A 23,479-nucleotide genomic window follows, 5' to 3' on the forward strand; every position below is an offset into this window, starting at 1 on the left:
CGCCTTTATCACTGAAGCGACAGAACTGTTCCGGAATATTTGGAGAGATGAAAAAATACCAGAAGACTGGCTAGTGGCATTAATACACCTGCTGCATAAAAAGGGACCGAAAACAGACGTCAACAACTACCGAGGAATATCAGTTTTATCTGTCACGTATAAGATTTTTCTAAACTCTTATCGAACAGACTGACACCACAAATTGACCACAAGTTGGGAGAGTATCAGGGTGGCTTCAGGAGAGGGCGCTCTTGTCAGGATCATATCTTTAGTCTAAAAATGATGATCAAATATTACAATGCACGACTAAAGAACATCTTCACTCTTTCGTTGACTTTCAAAAAGCATATGATTCAATTGCTGGAAATTTTGAGAGAATATAGCATCGATCAAAAAACACTCAACTTACTTGGGTTAACACTAACAAACACCATATCCAAAGTGAAATTTCAAGGAGAGATCAGCAAACCCTTCCAGATAAAAACAGGTCTGAGACGGGGTGACAGCTTATCCCCAACACTCTTCAACGTGGTTATAGATAAAGTCATGAAAACACTGTGGAGACTCAGGTGCTATAATAGGTAGTAAAAATAAACATGTCAAACCCAAGTGTTTTGCCTTTGCTGATGATTTGGCACTCTTCGCTGAGACAGAACAGGAAGCAATAACACAGATAAATGAACTACAGGAGATAGCCGAGAAAACAGGTTTAAAAATCTCCTTCACAAAAACAGAGATGATGAGCACAGACAGGAATTATGTGAAGAGAGCAATGAAGACGAAATATGGCAAAGTGAAGGTCACAAAGCAGTTTAAATACCTGGGAGAGATTATCAGCAGCAACGGGATAGATAAAGAGGCCATGGAAAATAGGAGACTTAAGTTGGAAAGGCTAAACACTGCCACCAAAGACATTTACAACAAAAAGAATCTTTCCATTAATGCCAAACAGACATTATGACGCTGTGGTAAAATCAGTGATTCTGGGGTGGAAACAGCAACACTAAAAAACTTGGAAAAACTACTATTGAAAGGAGAATATTAAGGGGGATTTACGGCCCACGGGTGGTAGAGGGAAACTACAGATTACGATCAAATAAGGAGATATACAAATGAACAGAAGACCTGGAAACAACTATAAGGAAAAGACGGCTGCAATTCTATGAACACATGGTCAGAATGGATCCAGCAAGGTTAAATAAACAAATTTTTAATAAAATATACTACTTGAAGAGCCAGGGGGGGATATGCCAAGCAGATGAAGGAAGAACTCAAGAGGTTAGGAATTGCGGATTAAAAATGTCGTGATAGAGACCCATTCAAGAAAAGACTTTCCAACATAAAAGTTCTTGTTGAAGAAAAGAGGTGGTGAGGTGGACTGAAGAGGGGAGAGTGCAACATTCCGAAAGAATGAAGGCACTGTGGAGAAAGAGGAAGGAAGAAGGGATGATAAGAAGGAAGTGAAGTGGCATTGGCGTGGTCCTAAGTTTGGCCGATTCACAAGAAAGAAAGAATAATAATAATAATCATTTGAACTCTACATTTGCATTAGTCACCTATGGGTGAGAGAATATTGTTTTCAAGTTATATGTGTTTATCACATTTGCATCAATATCCCCCCTGTAACTTGAAACAGTTTCCACACCCTGTCACACTCTCTTGGTCCTCACTATTTAACCACCTAAAGACTACCTCACTCCCACAGCCCTCCTGTTGGCGTTGTCGAAGTCCACAGTTCGCAGCTCGGCGGTTCCATCGGGGACCACCACCTTTCCATGGTGGGTCCACTGTGTCCGGTTGACGGTGTCTTCGTACCTGGTGATGGTGATCCGCAGGTCCTCGCATGGCATTCGAAGCTCTGCTGGCTTTCCCCTCGTTCGTACCTTTGTGTTCCGTCAGGTGGTACCCTCGTTTGGTGGTTGTTGGTTTGGACCCCATTGGTTCTCCGTCTCCTAGAGGGGGTCCCACTGGCTGTGTCATTGCCATCGCTGCTCCTAGGATATCATTTGAGCCTCCGCATAGTTCTGCTCCACGCTGAACATCCTCTCTGGACAGTTCACGGTACCGTGGAGCTTACTGCAGCTGTCGAGCGCCTTGCTCTCGGTGTCATACTGATACGGCCCATTCACCATCGCATTGGCTGGTTGTTCAGTCTCTGCGTCAAATTCCTACGGCGTACCGTTGGTGCGCTGAGTCCTCTCCTGTGGCTGGACTTGGTAGTCGGCTCTCAGTTGGTGGACACTGCCACGCCTGCCGAATTCTCCCACAACTTCCTTGCAGGTTGAACACGACTGCGGGCTGCGTCGTACTTCCATCTCCCGCCCACGAAGTCCAGCGATTGCGTATTCGGCTCCCTCTTCTGACATCAATCCGGTCCTGAACTGGGCCCCAATTTTCTCCTTGTGTTTTCCAAACTGGGTCTCGATGTTCTCCCTGAGCTTTCCAAACTAGGCCTCGATGTTCCCCTTGAGTTTTTCAAACTGATTCTTGATGTTCACTTCGAGTTTTCCAAACTGGTTCTCGATGTTCTCCTCGAGTTTTCCGAATTGGGCCTCAGTGCTTTTAGCCAAGGAAATTAACTGTTTAAACATCACCACGGTCCTCTGGTCGTTCTTCATTTTCAAGTCCAATAGATTCTAATAATCCTGTTACATGGTCGCCAGTTAACGTATCCACAAAGACACACATGCGATGCTGTCAGTTGGTACAATTATTTTATTCATATCTATTTACAAATTAAACACACACATAACCTTAATCACTGTTGGCACAAACAAAACACTCACATCACCAAGTTGACAAAAGCCAATCACTGCACATGGAGAACACAACCTTGGAACACAAATAAAACAGTTGATTGCTTAAAAGCATGTCCACACGTGGTCACAAGCATAATCTTGCTACACAATAATTCTCTTCCTACAACTCACTTAACAGTAACTAACTTCACCATCAAGATCGTCTCTTTATATATGTATCCTGGCCAGGCTTCCAGAAAGATACATTACAAGCAATACCTTCTCGAGCACTCGATAATTAAAATGTATGGAATATTCTCAATCGTTCTAGTACCTATTACCATTCTGGATGCAGTGGCCAATGACCTAGATGTTAGGCCCCTTTAAGCAACAAGCATCATCGTCATCATCATCATCATTCTGGAAGTTACAGTGTGTTTCACAATTATGGATTACAAATTATATATACAGGTAAGAATGAATTATATACATGTTCTTACATTAATTGAACTGATATAAATGTCTATGCACAGCACGTTTCATGACATAACCTCATACACAATACGATCATTCATCAACATAAATAATAATACTAATACTTTCATGACAACCTCACACACAATACGATCATTCGACTACGTAAATAATAATAATAATAATAATAATAATAATAATAATAATAATAATAATAAATGGATGTACATCACTTCATAGCAATAATAATAATAATAATAATAATAATAATAATAATAATTCAAGCTCGACAATTTCATTAGTTACCCATGAGTGAGAGAATATTGTTTTCAAGTTATATTTGTTTTATCACACTTGCATCAATGTGCCAATAGGAGGAGGACTGTCGAGCTTGGAGAAACCCTTATTGGAAGAGTATCACATGACCTGAACAGAACAGGCTCCAGTGTGACACTGACAGGCCACTGCTGCTGAAGGGTGTGCATATTTTGTTGTTGTTGTTGTTGTTGTTGTTGTTGTTGTTGTTGTTATGGCAACTCTGTATTTCAGTAAATTATGCAGATGTTTTTGTGTGATTTGGCTCATTTATTCAGGATCTGGTAGCCACTGGGAGTGTGTTGTCGGTGAATCCCGACCGGATCGTGGCGAAGAGAGTTGTCCTAAGCGGTCACCCGTTCAAAGTCCACAAGAGATCTGCTGTCGTGAGGTTCATGTTCTTCAACCGAGAGGATATAGACTGGTTCAAGCCTGTGGAGCTACGCACCAAGTATGGCCGCCGGGGTCACATCAGAGAGCCGTTAGGTATGTCACAGTTTTCTGTATCAATATTAGTTTGCCGTTTCAGATCTTCCTATAAATGTTCTGAACTGGGATATCAGATTTTCCAGGTATGTTGCTCATTCAGCGTCATTTAGATTTTTTTTTCTATTGGCTTTACGTCACACCGACACAGATAGGTCTTATGGTGACGATGGAACAGGAAAGGGCTAGGACTGGGAAGGAAGCAGCTATGGCCTTAATTAACCTATTCCGCTACAATGAAGGGTACAACCGTCACCGTGTACTCAAGTCAGAAATACGCCTGTCTATCGATTTCTTACGATTGTGATGTACTTTAGAATTACGTTCCGAAATAGTGCTAGCATGTTTACATACCAATGTTATTATTCAAAGGCCATTTTGTGAAAGTATATTTTGCTTCTAAATTTGGTCATCTTGTTCATAAAATGAATGCTACGGAGCAAAATGTCGTGTAAACATCGCGAGGAGAAAGTGGAATGAATTCTGCAGTTTCTTCTTGATAGTGGTGATGAAGATAACTCAGAATTATCTGATAGTAGTTTTAGTAGTGATATTGCATCTGAGAACTGTGACTCTGCTCATGAAAGTGATAGTGAGGATGAAAATAACTCTGTACATAACCTCAACACATCGAACAATTGGAACTAGAATTTGGCCAGTCATGTTCCGAAAGGCAATGCGTTTGCAGTTGTTGGGGAGCTAAATACTATACACTTTTTGGAAGGGAATTTGCAAGGAAACCAATGCCTATGCAAATAAAATCATTGATTCTATTGAAAACGATCCAATGAAAAAGAAGTCGTATGATGAAGTTCAATGGTTTCCAGTCACTGCAGGTGAGCTAAAAGCACACTTTGCTCTCTGTATATTGATGTCACAGTCAAAGAAATCAACACACCAAAGTTATTGGTCTAAACAAAGGGTTGCAGCAATATCAAAATATCTACACTTTGCCAGAGATTCACAAGAAACAGAAAGGTAGAATTGAGAAAACTGAGACCAGTGATTGACATTCTCTTGGACAGATTTCAGAAAGTTTACACTCCTGGTGAAAAAGTAGTTATTGATGAAAGCCTCATGAAGTTCCGAGGTAGATTAGGTTATGTCCAGTACAGTCCTTCAAAAAGGGCACGATATGGACTGAAAATCTACACAGTATGTGAGCCTAATAGTGCATATTGTTGGAACTTCACAATTTATACAGGAAAAGAAAACCACATTGTGGGTGGGGCGGGGGATGGAATCCAGCTGCTAACAAGTGTAAAGATAGTGCTTGAACTCTGTGAAGAATTACTTGGTATTTGGAGAACAATATACATGAACAATTGGTATAGTTCTCCTACATTATTCAGGCTATTATTGGAAAGGGACACGAATGCAATTGGAACAGTGCGACCAAACAGAAAGTTCATCCCATGTACCTTCAAGTCCACAAGTTCGAAGAAAGGGGAACTCATATTCGCCTCCTCCAATAGTATCTTAGCTATAAAATGGATCGACAAGAAGACTGTGCACATGATGTCAACAGTATATGCTACACCACACTTCATAGAGGTTGAAAAGAAGTATGGCCAAGGTAAAAAGGAACTAAAGCCAAACATAGTAGTGGACTACAATTCAGGAAAGGTTGGCATGGATTCACTTAGCATCTTACCCTCTTATGAGCAGGTATATAAAAGGGTACAAGAAATTGTACTTCTACTTGCTAGATGTGACATTGCTGAATTCTAGCTACATGCATGACATGCTGAACATGAGAAAAAAGGGAATGAGCTTCTCATCATTCCGAGTCAACGTTGCAGAGAAAATTCTGGAAGATGTCACCCTTCCTGATTACGCCACTAGAGGACGTCCATCTCAAGGTAGCATTTTCCTGATAAGATTGCCCCTACAGCAAGTAAATCAGCCCCATCAAGTCTGTTTTGAGCGTGGAATCTGGAAGGAATCTTGCTTCGAGTGTAACAAATGCAAAGTTGCCCTCCACGTGGATGGATGTTTCAACATGTACCATACATTAAAAGACTTCACTTAATGGTAGTAAGTTAAACTGTTACACAAAATGTTGTTAGTTTGATGCAGTATGCTTTTGTAACCATTTCAGCATCCATAATACTGTATAAAATGTAGAAAAAATAATCCCATTCCCAGGTACATTTTTCAAGGAAAATAATTGCATGGCAATGGGTTAATGTACAGCCCCAGCATTTGCCTGGTGTAAAAATGGGAAACCATGGAAAACTATCTTCAGGGCTGCCGGCAGTGGAGTTCGAACCCACTATCTCCCGAATACTGGATACTGGCTGCACTTAAGCGACTGCAGCTATTGAGCTCGGTCATTTAGAATGTGGGGGATATGTAAAATTAGAACCTCTGCACTAAACAATGGTGTTTAGACGATGTCTATGGTTAAACAATGCCTAAATATGGCTGCCGCATTGCAGAGAGCCAGTTTTCTGTATCAGTATTAGTGGGTCGCCCGCTGCGAAATCACAGCAATTCATTTGAAATGTACGGGGAGGTAGAGCTTAAAATAATATTTTGCTTTTCAAGAGACTTGTTTTTTGAGACTGACGAAGGGACAGTCCGATAACTGTCAACTTTAGTACAATTCTTGGCAACTGATACATTTTATTATACATGGTGTAATTTCCATTGAATTGTAGGTCACTTCAACTACATGCACATCAAAATTACTTGTCCCAATCGTCAGAGGGCTGTCAGATCAACTAGGAGGGATTCACATATATTTATATTTACTGCCAAGTAGATAGATAGAGAGATAGGTAGATAGATAATACATAATAGTGAATAGTGAAAACTAAAAAGTAGGTTGTATGTGGTTTTTATATATATAATCATCGTGCTAATTCAAATAAGTTTTCCACAACTATGAGATAGGAAAAGGCAAGTGGTGGTGATGGTGGTGATTATTGTTTGAGGACTGGGGAAGAAGGGCCGTGGCCGTAATAACAGCCCTAGGATTTAACTGGTATAAAAATAGGGAAGCTATGAAAAACAATCTTCAGGACTGCCGATGATGTGTTTCGAACCTGTGATCTCCAGAATGCAAGCTACATCTATATGTCCTGTACAACACATTCAGTTACACTTTTCTATTGTTTCATCTTCACTTCGTTGAAGCTGTTTATGAGTAGATTACACTCACTGTAACAACGCTGTAATCAGAGCTACATTTCCCCATACGGTGCCGTGTCGCTTTAATGTCAATATATTATGAGCTTTTATTTCCACCGAAAGCGATATTGTTATCTGTGGGCAAATCATGCTCATGCTTAGCCATATTTGAGTAAAGTGTAGGAAGACAAACAGCTGACTGGCGTTTGGCGCACGCACCAACTAATTTCATCGGTTGCGACAGGCAAATAGTTGCATGAAAGATACTTCTATCTCCATTTTCAAACCAATATTGAAACATTAAACGATGTTTTGTTAAACACCGGCTGAACATTGTTCGTGCAATGGAAGATCGTGCTCGATTTAGACGTTGTTTGGATAGACGTTGTCTAAGACATAAAACTAGTCAATGTTTCTGCAATCGGCCCTATGTTTCCAAGACTTCTCTTAGGTGGTGCAGCTGAAAATGAAATGATCCAGTTAAAAAAACGTACTTTTTCTTCCCCATTCATAGGCTTGCATCAAACATTTTGTATCACGCCATCTTCCATCCTCACTTCTCTGTCCTCCGCCCGGCGCACTAATAGACAAAGGCATTATATGGCTGCCAATATAACATGCACCAACTCTCTGACCCACTCAGTAGGGCTGAAAAGGAAATGGATGTACAAGTACTGGTAGTAATGAGAGAGGGCTCTGTGTGAAGATTGCCTTCGTTCCTGCTTTCTGGTTTTCCCTCTTCCCTCACTGACCTGTCATTCTGTTTATCCTATTGTGTGTTGCTTTTTGTATTCCTATTGTTCTATATGTGCCTTGATTTCTCACTTCCTTGTTCCATTAATTATAGCACCAATGCCAATATTTTTATAAATTTTTTGTTCAAACCTTCTATAATAGGCATAATTACATTGTGTAAATGTACATTAATGACATCCTAATAATATCACTATTTGAGAAAGGGGACCAACAAGTGTGTGATAACTTAAGAGGAGTCACTCTCTTAGCACAAGTGGCAAAAATACTGGAAAGAATATTAGAGAGGAGAACGAGAAGAAGAGTGGAAGAAGAGTTGAAGGAGAAACAGTATGGGCCGATTGCAGAAACGCTGATTAAACAATGTCTGCGGTTAAACAATGCCTAAGTATGGCTGCCGCATTGCAAAGACGTTATTTATCACTTAGACACTGTTTAAATCTGATGTTCAACTGTCCCTGTTTAAACACTGTCAAAAACAATGTTTAACCTCAAATGAGAGGAGTGAATCACAATCAGAGGTTATGTACCATGAAACATGTAATTTGTATTACCTTGTTGAGACGATTCCGGGAAGAAAGGTTAGTCCGATGGCCTCTCTGTGGGTCGCCCGCTGCTAAATTGCAGCAATTCATTTGACATGTACGGGGAGATGAGCTTAACCCATTTATGCCCAAGAAGTTTTTTTCGAATTTTATGGTATTTGACTACTGGAATCAGTTTATTTATGTCCAAAAACGCCCCGAAAATTGTTTTTAAAATATTTGTTGTTGTTGTTTAAAAATTATAGTATGGGTCGTAAACGACCCACTGGGCATGGACCCCAGGGGCATATCTCCAACATGGGCTTTGAGTATTTTCATGTTTGGGTTCATCATGGTATATTTTTAATGATAAAAGAAGAACAACAGGTGTAATTTATGACTCATTATTAGTTAAAAATGAAAATGACATCTATTACAGAGGCAAGTATTATAAAGCACATAGAAAATGCTAATAAGAAGTCGCTCTTCACTAAATGGCATAAGAAGGAATCTCTCCTAAAAATGTAAAGAGTATCAAAATTTAACATTAAGAATATAAAATAGACTATCAGTCGAGTTTCCTAGTCAGTCTTACACATTCCTTTGAATACTCGGTACTGAAATGGCACAGCAGGCTTTCGGATCATTATTATAAAACATTGTGTCTTGCATAAAAAAACTGAATCAGTCAAAATTACTAAAGCTACGAAGCTAAAAACACATTCTCATTTACACAGTGCACTTTACTTCTTGTGGAATTCTCTAAAACAATAATGGTGTAAGGCAACAGCACATCTTTGGCATGCTCGGACAGTTTTACTTTTGCAGACGCGACGGCTGATTGTCAACCAGAAGATGACTACCGTGGCTTTCCTGCATGGCATCAGTCACTGGTGCACTTGTGTTAACATTGCTAGGAGGGGTTCCATACTTCTCTAACAAGCTGGTCACAATGAATCGTCGGAACGCCAAGGCGTCAAGCTTCATGCCGTGAGATTTCGACAAAATCCAAGCTTTGCTCATCACAACGTCTAGAAGCCAGAGCAGAATTGGCATATACTATATTTTGCCTCTTATGCTGATGCGGAAAGTAGATACATTGTTTTCTGTTTGTTCTACTCCTCCCATATTCTTGTTGTACTTAGAAACAAAATGTGGCTGAGTTATCTTCACAGGTTTTTTCTGTATGAATGAGTACCGCCCAGCTTCTTCAACAGGTTCTACGCCATGCTCGTTTGACAGGATGTTCACAACATTGTTGTCTTTCCATGTCACAGCCACTATTTGGTCTTCTTTGTCAACCGCACTATCAAAGTATCCCCTTTCTTTTTTATTCATTGTCTTCTTGTCTGGCATCGTGCCAGTGCATCGCATTCCTCTTTTTTAACTCCGACAACAACTTTGAGCAAGTAAAAAATTTATCGCAGTAAAGAGAGAAGCATACACGGGGGTAAAACTCAGATAATCCATCGCAAAATACCAAAACAACGCTTTCCCCTAAGTCAACATCTTTAGAGCGTTTTTCGTTAGCTTTTGCACCTTGATAAATAGTCTTGTGCTTCAGTCCCTAGTTGTGACCCCCTCATTTTGTCTGGATTGCAACAATCATCTTCGTCGCCCGAATAGGCTTAACATGCGGTGGAGTGATAAAAACATCCACTAATGTTCCAGGAATATCTCTGGCAGTCAATAACTCAAGCTCTGACAGAATTTCAGTAGTAGTTAAATTTTTTCGCCTGAAAAAGACGAAATAAATATTTAAAAACTGTAATTTGCTAATTAGTTAATGAATGGACGACTTAAATGTGCTCTGAATGGTTGATATTGTTTCAAAAACACTAATTTAGAACATTTTCCGCCAATCCCTTGTGTTGTAACCATCTAAATGCAAAAATGTGCTAAAGTACTATTGTTCTGTGGTTTGTGCCCAGCGGGTCGTTTGCGACCCACACTATGGTATTCGTGGTGTATTGTAAGAACGAATTGACATATTGAAATAGTAAAGGCATCTAAAGATGCGTCAGATATCCCCGAACAACATCAACACACTGAACACTACATTTTAAAACTTTTTAACCACTCTACTTACCAATAACGACGAGAGCGCGATGCAGGTTCCACCATGACTCAACTAGCTGGCGCGCAGCATCTGCGTTGTGGCGGGAAAGCTGTTCCAACCAAGACACGGCAGTGTGGGCAATCTTACTACACACACACTGAATGCACTATCAACGCAAAACAACAAAAAAATACGCTCGGCAAATTTTTTTCTTTCGGGTGGGTTGCTAACGACCCGCTGGGCATAAATGGGTTAATATAAGATTTCGCTTTTCAAGAGACTTGTTTCTTGAGACTGACAAAGGGACAGTCTGGTAACTGTTGAATAAAATTCTTGGCAACCAATATATTTTATTTTACATTGGGTAATTTCGATGGAATTATAGGTCACTTAGACTACATACATGTCAGAATTACTTGTCCCACTTGTCAGAGGGCTGTCACATACTGTACATCAACCGGGAGGAATTCACTTATATTTACTGCTAAATAAACACACACAATAGTGAAAAGTATAAAGTAGGTTGTATGGGGTTTTTATATATATAATTATATAAGTTTTCAGCTACTATCAGATAGGGAAAAGCAAGTGTTGGTGATGGTGGTGATTATTGTTTAAAGAGGACAACTGAGGAAGAAGAGCCATGGCCATAATAACAGCCCTAGTATTTGCATGATGTAAAAATAGGGAAACTACGGAAAACAGCCTTCAGGGCTGCTGATGATGCGCTTCAAACCTACGATCTCCTGAATGCATACTACATCTATATGGCCCGTACAACACATTCGGTTACACATTATTAATGTTTCATCTTCCCTTCGTCGAAGGTACCGTATTTACGAGTAGATTACACTCACCTTAACAACGCTATAATCTTTTTTTTTTTTTTGCTAGGGGCTTTACGTTGCACCGACACAGATAGGTCTTATGGCGACGATGGGATAGGAAAGGCCTAGGAGTTGGAAGGAAACGGCTGTGGCCTTAATTAAGGTACAGCCCCAGCATTTACCTGGTGTGAAAATGGGAAACCACGGAAAACCATTTTCAGGGCTGCCGATAGTGTGATTCGAACCTACTATCTCCCGGATGCAAGCTCACAGCCGCGCACCTCTACGCGCACAACGCTTTAATCAAAGCTACACTCCTCCATACGGTGGCGTGTCGCTTTAATGTCGGTAATATTAAGAGATTAAATTTCCACTGAAAGCGATACTCTTATCTGTGGGCAAGTCATGCTCATGCTTAGCCATATTTGAGTAATGTGTAGGAAGACAAACAGCTGACTAGCGTTTGGCGTGCGTACCGACGAATTTCATTGGTTGCAACAAGCAAAGAGTTGCATGAAAGATACTTCTATCTCCATTTTCAAACCAATATTGAAACTTTAAATGATGTCTAATTAAACATCGGCTGAAAATTGTTTATGCAATGGAAGATAGTGCTTGATTTAGACATTGTTTAGGTAGACATTGTCTAAGGCTTAAAACAAGTCATCGTTTCTGCATTCGGCCCTATGGCTTTAGAAGTGGAAGATCTACAGGGGATCCAATCTTCAGCATGAGGCAATTAATGCAAAAGAATTAGGAATATGGAAAGAATCTAGTCATGATATTCATAGATCTAACAAAGGCATACGATGGTGTTTCCAGGGACAAGGTGTGGGAAACCATTGTGTAAAAGAGACTCTGTACACAAACTGTGGAAATGGTGCAACCAATGTACAAAAACGGTGTCAGCAGTGAACAGACTCCATTTGGAAACACAGAATGGTTTAGAAATGAAAATGGACTAAGACAGGGGAGTGTACTGTTGCCTCTTTTGTTTCTAATGGTAATGGACAAAGTTGTAAAGGAGACAAGGAAGCATACTGTTTGAAAATAGGGAGATGAAGTTATTACTATTTGCAGATGATATTGTGGTCTGGGGAACAAACAGCAAAGAAGTACAAGTTACCTGGACAGTGACAGATAGATAGGAGAGTAGAATTCATGCCAGCAAAATGAAATACAAAAGAAGAATAAGAAATGAAGATCTAAGAAAGAAGGTTGGAATGGAAAACCTAAATGTGAGAATTGATAGGAGGATGGAGGAGGAAAGTACACCAAAACAGATGATGGAGATTAAGTTTGAGGGAAAGAGAGCGAGGGGGAGACGAAGAACAAGGTGGGTTGATTCAATAAAGAGGAGTGCAAGAAGAAGAAACAAAGACTAGAACAAAATGATGGAAAAGGAGAGAGAAAGGTGGAGAAGTGCCATAAATAACCCGACCTGGCCGGAGCTGGATGAGAGGAAGAGGAGGAGGATGATATTGGCATCCATTAAGGTACTGCTGTTTTTGTAATCATCTGTCTCCAACTAACCCTATCTGATTTTGATTAATATTATATGCAGAACAATTGTCAAGCCTTGAAAGCACCAATTAATTGTAGGCAATCCAAAATGGTAAGTACAGGTATTGAGAGCATTTCTATGATTTGAGGTTTAAATCTCCAAACTATAGTGGCACTCGCTGTGTGCAGACCATTTGCAGGGAACGTCTCCAGTACTGTAATCAAGGTGATCTTAATGCAAAGTGGAACAACTTACAGTAGGCTACACTAGACTTCAACTATTTATGGTACTCTCTGTTACTTCCAAGTCACTAACTCACGTCACAGATAATTTAACAAAGAGGTCCCTGCTGTCAAACACACCCCTAGCGGGTGCATACCATAGTAAGTTTTTCAGGCATTGGCCAACAAAATGGTGGGTGCTGATATATGTCATGCTTGTCATCTCTTGCAATAGTAGAAAACAAGCTGAAATGTGACTATTTCATTGTCACTAAAGTAAGAAGGTAAGATATACACTGACTGAGCAAATGTCATGGGATAGCGGAGCACTGATGCGCAGGTGTGTTGTCTGCGCACCACACGCCCCCTGTGCCAGTGGCAGTTGTATAGGAGACCTTGTGAACAGTGGCTATGCATGTGACAAGTGTAACATGGAACGTCGTCGTGAGCTGACACCATTCGAACGGGGGATGGTGGTCGGTACCCGACGGATGGGAAGTGCGATTTCAGAAATGGTGCAGGAATTCGGCTTCAGGCGATCATCCGTGTCCAGGGTGTATCGTGAATAGTTGAATGCGGGTGTCACCGTCCACAACAGACGAACGACCGGCCGTCCAGCCACCCTCGATGACCGTGACCGGCGGCATCTGAGACGGATTGTCAATAGTGACAAATGGGCATCCGTGCAACAAATCACGGCTCAATTCAACACAGGCCATGCTAGACACTCTCCCAGTGGACAGTCCGTAGGAACATGGGTTCAATGGGGTATGGGAGCCGGCGCTGCACACGGGTGCCACTGTTAACCCAACGTCATCGGGCATGACGACACGCATATGTCGCCAGTCACCAGGGATGGACACTGGAACAATGGCGCAACGTGATATGGTCAGACGAATCACGATTTCAACTGCACCATGCCGATCGGAGGCACCGTGTATGGCGCACACCACATGAAGAGATAGATCCCGCCTGCCTCGAAGGTGTGGTCCAGGGCACTGGTGTCTCTGTTATGGTTTGGGGTGCATTTTCCTGATATGGAATGGGCCCCCTAGTTGTTCTGGAAGAGACTTTGAATGGTACACGGTATGTTGAGCTGCTCGGAGACCATCTGCACCCATTTTTGGCCTTCCAGTGCCCAGACGGTTCTGCGGTGTTTCAAGATGATAACGCGCCGCCACATCGCTCCCATGTCACCCAGGAATGGTTCGAGGAACATGCAGCGGAGGTCCAACGACTGCCATGGTCACTCATGAGCCCCGATATGAACCCTATCAAACATATCTGGGATGTCCTGAACGCAGGCTCCGTGCCGTAGATCCTGCACCCATGAACAGACCAGCATTGGCGGCCACTCTGCAAATGATTTGGTGTCAGCTGCATCCAGAGGACTACCAGGGACTTGTCGACTCACTTCCACGGCGTCTCACTTTAGTTCGCACGGCCAGAGGAGGCTCCACACGCTATTAGGTGACTATCCCATGATATTTGCTTAGTCAGTGTAGGTCTGTTGTAAAAACTCGAAATTCAAGACATTTATTGTAGTTATGGTCAAACAAAAAGAGTCATATGCACGTTGTCTGTAATGGTTATTAACACCTTGAAGCTGACCTCCATACATCGTGTAAACTCCTGTAGGCCTAAGTTCATCTTGTTTCAGCTTGTAAAGTTTTTAATTTGTCGAGATAGAAATGGTATATCTTTGAAGGCAAAGATATCTACCTTCCTTGTATGTATGAATCAGCCCAAATCAATGTTTCTCTTTTTTTCTTTTTCCTTTCTTTCTAACGAATTCAAAAGAGTCTGAACTCTTTCCGCTTGAGAGCATATAGGCTTACATTTGTGCAGCATTCTACTGGATGTACTGTAAGTATCACCATAGGATGTTTCCTTATGTAGATTGATAGCATAAATAACCATCTTTCTACTGATATGCATTTTGACATCTCTTGATGAGGATTCTCATAGTTCTTTAACGCCTTGAAACCTCTTACAACTTGCTATTTCTTGGTTCCCTGTCATTTTCTAGATGATATTGCGTGGCGCAGAAGCATGGCACTGTGCAGTTTGAATGAAAAAGAAGTAATTAAGTTTTGATAAATCAGACAATAACAACACTACATCAGACTGAACTGAGCAAAGCAAAAGTGGATGCATAACGGAAGGAATGGGGGATGGTGCGAGCGACCAAGTAATGGATGACAAAACATGCTAAAGTATACGCCCTCTTTCTCATGAACTAATCGTCCCATTAAACTGAGATTTTGCTAAATGAATCTTTCAGCTATTCTTGCCAAGTTCCTTAAGCAATGATTACCCTAGTTTTCATTTCATTATGAAACAACCCATGCAAATGCAAGAACATCACTTTCATTCTGTATAAAATGTGAAGGTCTCTTCTCCATTACTACACTATAAGGTAAATATTAAGTCAATGAATGTAAACTACATTCTCAGTAGTTTTGACTAACATTAAAAAACACTACATTTTACATCCACAAAATTTGGTTGTAATTCACTCTCTTGCCTATTTTTCATTAATAATACAGTATAATTAATGAAATAAAAATACATTAATAGATATACTCGGTTCACTAATTTTTTCAATTTCAGAATATCTATCAGAACCAAACTCTGCATCTTCCGAAGTAACGTCAAGTCTATTCTATTATATATATATATATGGGTCCGAGACTTGGAAAGTGACTGGAGTAATTACATCCAAGTTGGAGACCTTTGTTAACTGCTGTTTGTGAAGGATTCTTAACATCTACTGGCTGGAAGTAATCTCTGCTTTACCCTTACATGAAACAAACCAACAACATGCACATTTTCAACGGAGGAAAGGGCATTAAGATCAGCTGAAGAAGAACTGGGAGGACCGCAAAGCCCAAACAATCTCTTCAAAGAGACCTGAATGATGGACTGACTAAAGTGATCCTATGCGGCAAGAAAACAAGAAGATGAAGAAACTACCTTCTTTTGAGTCTCAATTATAAACATTTGACAATCATTTGAGCTTAAAGAGATCGCTTCAGTTTCTTAGTGCTCATATCTGAATCACCTCCGTTCTCTGGGTAAAGTGGTGCTCAAATGTTTACTCATATATGGATAAGAAAGAAATTCCACCTTATCAGTACTGTTTATTGTAAATATAGACTTACTTCACTACCAGTTTCAACCCTATTCGGTCATCATCAGCTGACAAATCAAGATATTACATTTATTAAGCATTAGTTTCTATTACTTATCTAAAACGATGTTGTCATCCAGTAGCACATCCGGATGTCTAATGGGGGTATGAGTTGGATGTATGTTGTCATCTCATTTGTAAATCCGTGAAAGTAAAATTGTTTTGTGAGGTTTAAATATGATTGTGAAAACCTAAGCTTAAAAACTAATTGTACGTGCACATTAAACACATTAAAAACACTAAAAACATGTATATAAAAAAATTGATGGTTTTAACAGTTCATGTCTTGCATATTCCTTCTTCAGGCTTCCATGTTAAAGTCTTGTGAGCATATATTTACGTCAGTTTATTTTGTGTCGTAAACACTGGTATATGTTCTTGAGAATGTTCTATTTGACTGAAAGATGTCTTCATGTACGCTTATAATAAAAACACATGTCATTGATCTATTAGTGTGGACAAAGACAATATGTGGCTGAGCTGTAAACAAATCTTGTTCTTAAAAGTTTGAAGCAGATGATGAAGTCTTGGTTTTATGGATTTGATTGATTTTGAATTTTTGGTGGTAACTCCTTTCTTGTCTATATTTATGTATCAGTGCTATGGTTATCTGTGGAAGATAAACTGATATGAGTAAAGTGTTGTAAGTTTGAAGGAATGCCTGAGGTTGTGTGCAAATGTAAATTTGTACTTACTGCTGTTGTTGTGGTTGGGTGACGTTTTGTTTGAGAGCTTGCTGCATACTGCTACGCGTTCGCCTTGGACTTATGTTCGCTGTAGTGAGGGGTATGGATGAAGGGGTAGGGAGAGTTGCTATTGTAGGGGTAGGGGTGGAGCTGGGCATGTCGTTCGGCAGTTTTTTGGAATGTGCTGTGTTCTGTTTATTAACTATTTTAAGGTAATCATTTTGTAGGGCAAGAATAACTTTATTAAAGATGATATTTGTTTTATCTATGATGTCATTTACATTGTAGTTAGGATTAGCGCATTGGTCTAGGGAGATGTAGAAATCTTCTGTTATGTTGAGCAGGGGCCCTTAGAATTTATATTTAGTATTTTCATATCATTCTCAATGTCCGTAAACCTGTGTTTGAATTCTCCGATATGCTGACCTATTGATGAAAAGTTATATGTTTTATTACATTTAAATGTTCGTTGTAGCGGGTTATGAAGTTTCTGCCTGCACGTCCAATATAACTTGTTTCACAATTGTTGCACTTGATACGGTAAACTCCTGATTGGTTGTATTTATTTTTGTTGTTGGCTGTCTTGGCGTTGTGTATAATGTTGGTGCTATTGTGCATGGTTTTAAATGTTATTTTCAGGTTGTACATTTTTAAAAACAGTTATGGGGTATAAGTATGCATTGTTGAAGGTAAATAAGGCATAATGTTTCTTGGGTTTGTCAATTTTTGTTAATTTGGTTTTGGGCTGGAATTTAATTTTGTGAATAATTTTATTGACCATTTCTTTACTGTATCCATTGTATTCAGTTATATCGTGGATTAGTTGTAGTTCATTATTTAGATCCTCTGTTGTCATCGGTATGTTGAAGGCTCTGTATACTATGCTGTAATAAGCTGCTCTTTTATGTGTGTTGGGGTGGATAGAATCAATTTTTATGGTATTTGGGGTACGTGTAGGTTTTCTGTAGATTTTGTAAGATAAATGGTTTTCATGTCTGGTTATTGTTAGGTCCAAGTAATTTAAGGTGCAGTTGTTTTCGATCTCTTTAGTGATTTTATCTGGGGGTCTAATGTGTTGAGTGTGTCTAATATTGTGTTTGCGTTAGTGGATCTGTTGTCGATGATTACAAAAATATTGTCAACAAATCTGCACCAGAAGAATATGTTTTCTATTTTACTGATTAATGTGTATTCTAGGTGGTCTATATAAATTTCAGCTAGTATGCCAGAGGCAGGAGATCCCATAAGTAGGCCCTTTTGTTGGTATAAGGTATCATAGAATTTAAAATAATTATTATTGATGGCAAATTCAAGTTGTTTCATGAATTCTTCTATTTATAGAGTGCTCAAATTGCTGTACTTTTTTTAGGTTGGTTTTGATTATTTGTGTAGTTTGTTTAGTGGGAATATTTGGATACATATTTGTTACATCAAATGATGCAAGAGTATGGTGTTGTTCAATCTTTAATGCTTTAGTTCTATTGCAAAAATCTATTGAATCGCGTACTGTCTTGTTTGCTAAAAATGAGTAATGCTTTTTAAGGAATTTTTTAATGAATTGCAAAAGTTTTGTAGGTTGGGCTAGCTCTGTAATTTATGATTGATCTCATTGGTATACAGTATTTTCTTTATGTAGTTTAGGGTAGGCTTTGGCAGTCAGTAGTTGGGGGTTCATTGTTATGAGTTTTGCAGATTCTGTTTTGGTGAGAAGAAAGTGTGTGTTCTTAAGTAGACTTTTGAGTTTTCTTTGTATGTTGTTGGTTGAATCTTTACGTTTGATTAGAAAGGTGTTGTCTTGGAAACATTCTTTGGTCTTTGCTATGTATTCGTTCTTGTCAGTGATGACAGTAGTATTATCTTTGTCGGCTTTCGTTATAAGTAAGTTGTTCTGTTTTATTTTGTTTTTAAGTTTAAGTGCGATTTATTAGTGGTATTGTTATTTAAGTTGTTGTGAATACCTTTTGGAATCTTTTTGTTGATTTCATGTCTGACCTCTTCTCGTAAGTCATATGGGATTTTCTGTATAGCATATTCTGTTTCAGTAATGGTAGTTATGATATTTTGAAAGGATGATGTATAACCCCAGTTGTGTTTGGGTCCTTTGCTCAACATAACTGTTTCTGTTTTGTCGATTGTGGTTAGTGTGAGATTTTCCACATGTGAAAGGAATCTGTGTTTGGTGTCTTTGTTGGGGTGGGTTGAGGGTTTTTTATGCGGGATTTCGGTTGGTGGTTTCGGTTTAAATGGTTGTTTTTCAGAAAGGCAATGCTTTTGGTTGCGTTCATTAATTTTATCTTCAATTTTTTATATTTATATGCATTACGTTTTGCCCGGTTGGCTTTCGTATTGTTGTTTATGAGTTTCATGTCCGTATTGACTGATTACACATATATGGATAAGAAAGAAATTCCACCTTATCATCCACCTTATTGTAAAGATAGACTTACATCAGTACCGGTTTCAACCCTATTTGGTCATCATCAGCTGACAAATCAAGATATTACATTTATTAGGCATTAGTTTGTATTACTTGTCTAAAAAGATGTTGTCATCCATCAAGTGTTTTATATACATGTTTTTAGTGTTTTTAATGTGTTTTATGTGCACGTACAATTAGTTTTTAAGCTTAGGTTAAGTTTTCACAATCATATTTAAACCTCGAAAACAATTTTACTTCCACGGATTTACAAATGAAATGACAACATCTTTTTAGACAAGTAATACAAACAAATGCCTAATAAATGTAATATCTTGATTTGTCAGCTGATGATGAACGAATAGGGTTGAAACCAGTACTGATGCAAGTCTATATTTACAATAAACAGTATTGATAAGGTGGAATTTCTTTCTTATCCATATACATGTAATCAGTCAATACAGACATGAAACTCATAAAGAACAAATGTTTACTGTCGCTGATCAAGATGGTCGTATGAAAATTATGAAACTCGTGTCTTTATAAATGCCATTACAGTTTTGAATAATACAGTGTACTATTTTTTTAATACCATATTTGAAGACAAGTGATATTCTCAAGCAGGCAGTAGTGTATTGCTCTATTGGAGTGTGTTATGCTGTTTTATGATCCTCAACTCCTGACACTTTTTTCAGGTTCTTTCCCTTATGCTCTACCTGGAGTTAAAATGTTTTCTGTCCCTAGGTACCCATGGGCACATGAAGTGTGTGTTTGATGGCCAGCTGAAGTCGCAAGACACCGTGCTGATGTGTTTATATAAAAGAGTGTTTCCCAAATGGACATACGAACCATACCTGGAATCTCCTCGATCATTGTTTAAAAAATAGCTGGTTAACAGTAACTTACCAACAGATGTTCGCTTGGTATATCATTACAGTACTTGTATCTGTCGATAAAGAGATTTTAAAAGGAAATTATGGTTTCTTGTGAAAGAAAAATAATTATATATTCAAAAGGAGAAAAAAAGTGATTCTCCTCTGAGGATGTTCAAATTCACTTACCTTCATAAAACAGATAGTGTCCACTACTGCATGCTGTATCAGTGCAGAACAAATTATACTGCCCTGTTCAAAATAATTAGAAACGTAATTTAACCTGCGAGTAGTCTTCTCTGTCTCAATCTGTTCTCTTCCAGTTTGTCATTTAGTTTTTGCACATTTAGCCTTTTTTCATGTGTGTGTTTTCACATCTCACTCTATCCCCCCTTCATTTCTGAACCACACTCCTCAGGAACTTCATTTTAACTGCCTGTACTCTATTCCCATCTCTTTGAGTCATTATCCAGGTTTCTACTGTGTATGTCATTATAGGTAAGTATATCAATACCTATACTTCTTTCTTCCCATGAACCTACTACGCTGACATAGCAGGGAGAGAAGTGATGCTCCCACATGGTGGATAGGGGGGTCCTAACTGGCTTGCCGAACACACAACCTCCTGTGGGTGGGGGACGCAGACGAAGAATTCCCCCACGGTATGCCCTGCCTGTCGTAAGAGGCAACTAAAAGGGGCGACCAAGGGATGATCAGATTAGAACCGTGAAACTACTTGTGATTAGTACCACCACGCGGGGAACACCATGGGTCGCTTTTACTTGCATGTAGTAGCACTATATGAGCGACACCATGGGATGAGGGAACCCATGGTTCTGGCTTGCCTATGATTAGTACCCACTATATGAGGAACACCACGGGATAGTACGAGTCCCTGTGGTTAGTACCCTTATTTGATGAACACCATAGGTTTGCATTGCCTGTAAATGGTGCCGCAATGTGCGAAACAGCGTAGGTTCTACACCAGCTTCTGTTTGTGAGGCACTGTGGGTCGGTTCCACTGATCGTTTTAAATTCATATCCATCCATCCATCCATTCATACATGTGTGAATTTCATTACCTGTAAGTAGTATCGTAATGTGTGGAATACTGCGAGTCTACACTACTCTTGATTAGTACCGCAACATGACAAATACCATGGTTCTACTTACCTAGCGATAAGTACTATTGTGAGGGGCTGCTGACTTGGATTTTGGACCCCTTTCGACTACAAGTATCATCAATTCAGTATTGTGCTATAGAAGCAGTCCCTTGGTCAGTAATACTATTGTTCTACACCAGCTTCTGTGCATGTGAGGCACTGTGGGTCAGTTCCACTGATCGTTTTAAATTCATATCTATCCATCCATTAATTCTTCGTCCTCACGTTTTGAATTGTGGTCAGTGGATGTTTTGGGGCTTTGTCATTTCATTTCGTCTCATTTCGTACCATTAGAGGCCGATGACCTAGATGTTAGGCACCTTTAAACAACAAGCATCATCATCATCACTTCTTTCTTCTTCTTGTTTTATGACTGCATAGGATCACTTTAGTCAGTCCATCTTTCAGCTCTCTTTGAAGGGATTGTTCGGGCTTTACAGTCCTCCCAGTACTTCTTCAGGCGCTCAGATCTTCGTGCCCTTTCCTCGGTTGAAAATGTGCATGTTTGTTTACTTCCTTAGCTTTATTTGGTACATCTTTATTCCATATTAATCTCCGTACCTGGTGGTGAAAGGCACTCCCCAGTTTTATCCTTCTACTAATTTCCTTATCCAGTCTTCCAGTTTTTGTCTGTTCACTTCCCAAGTATTTGAAGTGTTGTCTCCAAATTTGATAGTTCCTTTTTGCTCTTTACTTCTTCTACTCAAAACTTATTAGTTCCAAGTCTTGCCACCAGGCAAAAATATAGCACTTTAAGCAGTCAGAATGTGCAATATTCTGTCACTCTGACGTCAGAATGTTCTTCTGGTGGAATTGCGTTGTGTCAGTTCCTTTGTTGTTGCTTCCTTTTGTGAAGTGAATGTTCGTTGAAACTTAAGAACGTTGAAATGTACCATGTGAAATGTAATGGCTGTTGAGAAAAGAGACCGTGCACTGCTTGTGAAATTGTTTCATTAGAACGGGAGTAATAGCAACGCTGCATTGCTGGAATATCGCCAGCAAAAACAGCTGAGAATATGTCCCAATATCAATTAATGATGTAAAGAACATGATTAAGAAATTCTAGAAAACAGGTAGTGATGGGCAGTGCTCTCGCTCGAGACTGATGTCACAGATCTCGAAACCGAATCTTCTGCATTGTGATCTGTGTGACGTCCCACTAACTACGAGTGTAAACTTGATAGTATAATAAACAATCATTGCACTAAATAACGTTCTCATATGGAAACTTGTGAGCCGATAAATTTTGTCAAAAGCCTCGAAAAGTACTGAATGTTCAACTATGAACCCCTTAATACCATTAATGAAAGTAAAAACAGAATGTCAGTATCTTAAACCGTTCGTGACTTATTTGAGGTGGACATCTTAGCTGAATAATTCTGTATAATTTGTGAATAACTATAGATGGGATGTACACTTACTTGTATACTAGAGGCGTGCATTATTCAAACTCGAGACGGGGCAAGATGTGCTTTGCTGCATATGCTAAAGAAGTAAACAAACACGCACATTTTCAACCAAGGAAAGGGCACGAAGATCTGAGCGCCTGAAGAAGTACTGGAAGGACTGTACAGCTCGAACAATGCCTTCAAAGAGAGCTGAAAGTTGGACTGACTAAAGTGATCCTGTGCAGTCATAAACGTGTAATCATGAAGGCCCGAGTTTGCTCTAATTCTTTCGACAGCGGTGATGGGCAATGCTCTCGAGACAGATTCTCCTTTGTTGCGAGTTGTGCGACGTCCCAGTAACTACAAGCGTAAGCTTGATAGTACAGGTAAACCTCGTTATACGCGATAGTTTCGTTCCGCGAAATTGCCACGCATACCGAATTCGCGTAAATCGAGAGTCACTTTATATGTAAAATATATGATTAGGTTTCCGTTTACTCACGTATCAGTTCTAAAATAGCAGAGATTCTTACTATTTTTTCAAAAAGTAACCATTATCATGTTTCTGAAATGAATTTTAATGCAAACTTTATGCACTTAAAAATGTAACACTGAAACACACTATGATAAACTAAATTCTGCATACAAGCTTTTGGCTTTAGCTTGAATAGCAGCTCCAGAGAGAGGCATGTGTTTTTGGTAGTGATGCTCAATCCAATCCATTT

The 23,479-nt window shown here is 39.5% G+C and overlaps 1 protein-coding gene across 1 annotated transcript in view; it reads left to right on the plus strand.

Moving 5' to 3' along the window:
• The window catches only part of Tsr1 (Tsr1 ribosome assembly factor), a 192,001-nt gene extending 171,537 nt beyond the window's left edge, over positions 1–20,464 (plus strand). The window contains exons 11-12 of the mRNA XM_067136020.2: positions 3,806–4,013; positions 20,076–20,464. Coding sequence (XP_066992121.2) covers positions 3,806–4,013; positions 20,076–20,218 — 351 coding nt within the window. The 3' untranslated portion in view covers positions 20,219–20,464. The remainder of the gene's footprint in view (positions 1–3,805; positions 4,014–20,075) is intronic.
• Positions 20,465–23,479: the final 3,015 nt, after the last annotated feature.

Source organism: Anabrus simplex, chromosome 1 (assembly GCF_040414725.1).
Source record: "Anabrus simplex isolate iqAnaSimp1 chromosome 1, ASM4041472v1, whole genome shotgun sequence".
Classification (NCBI taxonomy): Eukaryota; Metazoa; Arthropoda; class Insecta; order Orthoptera; family Tettigoniidae; genus Anabrus; species Anabrus simplex.